At 34.6% G+C, this 5,582-nt stretch overlaps 1 protein-coding gene across 1 annotated transcript; it reads left to right on the forward strand.

Moving 5' to 3' along the window:
- Window positions 1–93: 93 nt before the first annotated feature.
- LOC112514522 (ABC transporter I family member 17) lies at window positions 94–4,083 on the forward strand. The gene is made up of 4 exons (XM_025121038.1): window positions 94–258; window positions 340–681; window positions 2,042–2,229; window positions 3,753–4,083. The coding sequence occupies exons 1-4, from the start codon at window positions 243–245 to the stop codon at window positions 4,002–4,004; spliced, it is 798 nt and encodes a 265-aa protein (XP_024976806.1). The 5' UTR covers window positions 94–242; the 3' UTR covers window positions 4,005–4,083.
- Window positions 4,084–5,582: the final 1,499 nt, after the last annotated feature.

The following is a 5,582-nucleotide window of genomic DNA, read 5'->3' on the forward strand; positions in this document are numbered from 1 at the left end:
CATATATATATATATATATATATATATATATATATATATATATGCACACACGCAGCACGCATTCACATGTGGAGTGTATCATCATCATTCCGGTATATTAATCGTGTTCCAATTTGATATTGATACACAAAAGAATGCCACAACTGGGCAGGTGATACCCCATGGAAACTGAAACAACTTGCAAGTCTTCATCTTCATAATCTGTGTGTCAGATCGCAATATACAGCCTTGCCCCAGTTTCCATGGAGAATTTTGAAGGTACCACCACATTTACTGTATATCTTTCCTTCTAATTCCAACTTCATCACTAATTTTTGGGTTTGGCATTTTAACAAACAGATGGTGCTCGTGAAGGTTTACTATCAGTAAACGTGAACATAAACGAAAATGGTGGATTCAACGGATCAGAAATCAAAATACAAGTGAAGGATTTGACGAGATCGTTAGATAAAGGAGTTACGATTCTTCAAAATGTTAACCTGGACATACCCAAAGGCAAAATCATGGGGATCATTGGGCCAAGTGGCAGCGGTAAATCAACGCTACTCAGAGCACTCAATCGTCTATGGGAACCACCTTCCGGCACGGTGTTTCTCGACGGAAACGATATCACCGGCCTTGATGTTCTTGAGCTTCGTCGGAAAGTGGGTATGCTATTTCAGCTTCCAGTTTTGTTCCAAGGTACAATTGGAATCAAATTTTCACTGTTGATGTCTTCCATCTCAAGTTTTTAACCCCAATCATGAATTCCATTTCTCTAATGGGATTTATATATATAGAGAGAGAGAGAGAGTAGCGATCAAATGCAAACCACTTAATTTATACAAACCGTGCAAACCATCCTCATCCGTCGATTTCATTGTTTAATCTTATGAAATTTTTTCATATAATACTTTTTTTATGAAGTTAGTTTCATATATGGTTATGAAATTGTTTCATATAATATTTAATGAAACTGTTTCATGTATTTTTTTTAAATTAAAATAATGAAGATGATAATATCCATGATTATCACCCTCCATAATAAAAATGATTAATCAACCTCTTATAATTACAAAAAATAAATAAAATAAAAAATTATGATTGGTTGAATGAGGTTTGCACTGTTTATACAAATTTGGTGATCAAATGAATATATATGCGCATGGTATCTCACTTCTTGCGCTCTTTTGAAAAATAATTGGTTACACGTATATTATCAAAGTCAAGCTTGACAATCTGAGTAACTCTATACTTGTCTTGCCCCCTCTCCCGTTGTAGACCTAGGATTTTTGCCACGTGGGAGCACGGATCAAAGTTTCACAAAGTCGGTCGATTTGTTTTTAGCCGAATTCCACGGTTTTAAGGGAATTTTGAAGTTTTTTTTGTTGATTCCGATGGACTATCATGGTTGATTTTGAGAGATTTTTTCGGTTCTTTTTGTTTTTAGGTTGATGTTCTTACATTTTCTAATATCTTGGAGCACCCCTCAAAGTATAACGGATATACCTTTCATACCCAAAAAAGGTTCTACTTGTCAAAATTGATTGAATAGGTGCACAGGATCCCGCTCGGACCTTCATAGGTCTGCCCCTGCCCCCTCACCCATCTAGCCCCCTTCACGCTTTGGGACAATCTGTACCCGTAAGTCTCGGCTGAAAGGGATGTGTTAGAGTCTTACATCGGCTAGACTTGGACCATTTTCTCCTTTATATACAATGGAATCTCCCTTCTTTCTTTCTCAAAGGCTCTGTTTTTAGAGTAATCTGATGGGGTTACACATATTCTCACATGGTATCAAAGTCAATATCTACCACTTTAGGAACTCGACACTATGAGGCACAAGACACTCTACCCATCTAGCCCCCTCTCAACACTAGAGACAATTCGTGTCCAGCTAGCCTTTGTTGGAAGGGATGTGTTAAGAGTCCCACATCGGTTAGATTTGGACCATTTATCCACTATATACAATGAAATCTCCCTTCTCTCCTCAAAAGACTCTTTTGGAGAGTAATCTGATGGCATATTCTCACAACTTTTGATTTTGAACCATTTGGAACAGGTACAGTTGCAGATAATATAAGATATGGGCCACAGTTGAAAGGAAAGAAACTTAAAGATGAACAAGTGTACAAGTTGCTGACCATCGCTGATCTCGATTCTTCTTTCTTCGATAAACAAGGAAGCGAACTATCTGTCGGTCAAGCGCAAAGAGTTGCACTTGCTAGAACACTAGCCAATGAACCAGAGGTAATTCGATTTAGTTTCGCTTCAATTGTTAGCCAATACCCATGTGTTATCGTTCGGTTACTTGGTGTTGGAGTCCCAAATCGGCTAATCTCCATATACTTTAGATAGAGATTTAGATGGTTTTTTATTATTTTAACATGGTATTAGAGCCAGGTTTCACACCATCTATCGGTCTAGGAAATTTTCGGCTAACCTAGCCTCCTCTGTCCCTCGGGACCAACAAGGGTGCAGTTATGTATGCAGCTGAGGCATCCTAACGGACCAAATCGTACTCTGGGCCTCTGGCAACTTTACGTAAGGCAGAGTTTGGTTTTTTTGGGGTGATAGTGCCTAATACCCCATAGATCGTTGACATACCTTTTTGCTATTGGGGGCACCGCTTAGTCTTCGTTTGAGGGGCGTGTTGGGTCCCACATCGATCACACATCAACCATCAAATTTTTTCTATATGTTGGAACCTCATTTTTCTTTATAACGGCTCTTTTTATAGTGATTTAACACAAGGTTCTACGTATTCTCGCACTTGGTTTGAATTATTTCATTGGACTTAAAAGCTTCTAGGTAAACCGATAACCATATTTTTGGCCTGATGCCGGTATTTGATTTCTATGTAAATTTTTATTGTAAAATTAATGTGATGTTTCATTAAAAAAGAAAATCTGAAATTTATAGTATTATGCTGTATTAGTAAGACTTAAAAGCTTAACAGTATTTGAACATGTTCAATAGAGTTCAAACATGGAGATTTAATAAGTTGTACATATCCAGATAATAAACAACAAACTTGAATTTTAAGAGATTTATGAGTTCCCGTGAGAAATGCCATTTTTGATGAGAAACGTAACCTTACACAGTATATGCTATACTGTGTGAAGGCGTGAGAGGTGACCACCATCACAAAATATAACGTTACCTTCACACAATATAAAAGCAGATTCACCATTTCTCACGTTTTCCACTGAAAATCTTTTTTCTCACGTGATCCCAAATCTATCCATTAAATAAGTTTGCATATACTGCTTAATAAGTTGTTTTTACAAAATGCTTTATCATATAGTACTTCCTTCGTTGCAAAATAAGTGTCTATATTTCTATTTATGTTTGTCCCAAAATAAGTATCTACTTTCAAAAATGGATAACTTAATTTCCGCATCTACCCTTAATTAATGCACAGATAATTAAGAGTCGAATAGATGCATTATGTAAGGGTGAATTTCTCATTTGTTTAACTAAAAAGTATCGTGATCATTAATGTCTGAAACTATGTGCAATTTCTATTGAGACGAAGGGTCGTGTGAGAATAAGAGTTGAGAAGCGTAAGAAAGGATCTGGAACATTGATCACTTTTAATCTCACCCCCACCCTATGAATTGTGCTTATCACGGGAATTGATATGGTGCATCTCATTAGTGTTGGTCTTCACTTAGTGGAGATCCTTTTCTATTGAGGACACTTAGTTTGGGACAGAAGGAGTATAGATTATTGACTCAATTTCGGTTTTGTGTTGCGGTTGTCGTCTGCAGGTTCTGTTGTTAGACGAGCCAACGAGTGCGTTGGATCCAATATCTACGCAAAACGTGGAAGACGTGTTGGTGAAGCTGAAGAGTAGAGGGATGACAATTGCTATGGTTTCTCATAGCATCAAACAGATTCAAAGGATTGCAGATGTGGTTTGCCTTCTTGTTGGGGGTGAAATTGTTGAAGTCCTGAGGTCTGAGGATCTCTCCCAAGCTAAGCATCCTATGGCCATAAGATTCCTTCAACTCAGCTCTTAATTAGTTTTCACCTGTTGCTATGTTTATTTGAGTTCATATGAACCACCCTCTTGAAATGAATGAATGTTATTTTGTATCATCTCTCTCTCTCTCTCTCTCTCTCTCTCTCTCTCTCTCTCTCTCCTTCCTAGAAGGTTACTCGAGCAATGTAACGAGATATATCTTGATTTTAATATTTCATTTTATTCGTTATCTCAATCGATGTTATAGTAAGGTCTTTATGTGATTTTGGAAAAACGATAATGTTTTTATTTTTGAATAAAATATAAATTTGAGGATATCATAAAAATTTGACAAAAATATATCGATATTAATATCAAGTTAACTATTTAAAATTCATATTTTTCGTGTAATTTTTTAATTTAATTTTTTTATTATAATTTAATTTAGGTTTAATAACGAAGTAATTTAAATATGGTTTAATAATATAATTTTCTTATAAAGATAATATATTTTGTTAGAACTCGATAATTATCCTAATTATATATTTTAGATTTTTTATATTTTAAAATGAGATGTTTATCTTATAATTGGTTATGTTTATCCGCAGTTAGTTACGCGAATTCAAACATGGAGATTTAATAAGTTGTACTTATGCATAATTTACTTGTAATCTTGAATTTTAAGTAATATGAATTAATATACAATACTTCATGCATAAAGAATGGTTTTTAAGATTTTTTGTCAAATGCTTTATAATATAGCATAGATATGAACCACCCTTGAAATGGATGAATGTTATTTTGTATTGGTGTATGTGTTTTTGTTCTTCATCTTCTATTATCTATTTCCGAAATGGGTGATTCTAGGTTTCATCCAGACTAATCTTATGGCAAGTCACGACTGTAGGTTTTGTCCACAACCCTGCTATAAGATAAATCTCGCAGTGGCCACAAACAAACACATGTAGACGCCAGGATTAAAACCCAAACTGAATTTATCATCTCCTTGTCTTTAGCAACCATACTACCACCCTTGTGGTTATATTTTACATCTATTTTACTCTCGAGTATCCCCAACGTATAGTTATGTACCAATAAACAAAAGGTAGAAGATAGATATCATCGTTTCAGGGATGAGCGTGATTGAACCCCATTCATTATTAAGGGTTGATTAATTATCACATGGAGATTTATTATTAATTGTAGAATTATCATTTAATTAATTAAAAATTTTAATAATTACATATTTATATAAGTACGTGTCTTTTTCATCATAGACATTTAGAAAGAAAAAAAAAAGGCAAGGTGTTGGGTAAGGCTGTAAATGAACCGAACGTTCAGCGAACCGTTCAACGGGAAGTTCGTTTATTTAATAAATGAACGAATATGAACAATTTTTTATGTTCGTTTAGTTAAATGAACGAACATGAACAAGAGTCTCGTTCGTTCATTTTATGTTCGTTCGTTTATATTCGTTTGTTTATGTTCGTTTATATATTAAATTTAATATATAATCTTTTATTTATTTATTTTGAATTCAAATAATATTTATTTACGTTCGTTTAACATGTTAACGAACGAACATAAACGAACACGAACACACCTGATTTTTAAATGAATGAACACGAACACAAAG

This window comes from Cynara cardunculus (assembly GCF_001531365.2).
Source record: "Cynara cardunculus var. scolymus isolate 2C chromosome LG 6, CcrdV1, whole genome shotgun sequence".
In the NCBI taxonomy this organism is placed as follows: domain Eukaryota; kingdom Viridiplantae; phylum Streptophyta; class Magnoliopsida; order Asterales; family Asteraceae; genus Cynara; species Cynara cardunculus.

Coding starts and splice junctions, on each gene's coding strand:
- LOC112514522 (XM_025121038.1), top strand. Junction 682..2,041: donor GCTTCCAGTTTTGTTCCAAG/GTACAATTGGAA, acceptor CATTTGGAACAG/GTACAGTTGCAGATAATATA. Junction 2,230..3,752: donor CACTAGCCAATGAACCAGAG/GTAATTCGATTT, acceptor TGTCGTCTGCAG/GTTCTGTTGTTAGACGAGCC.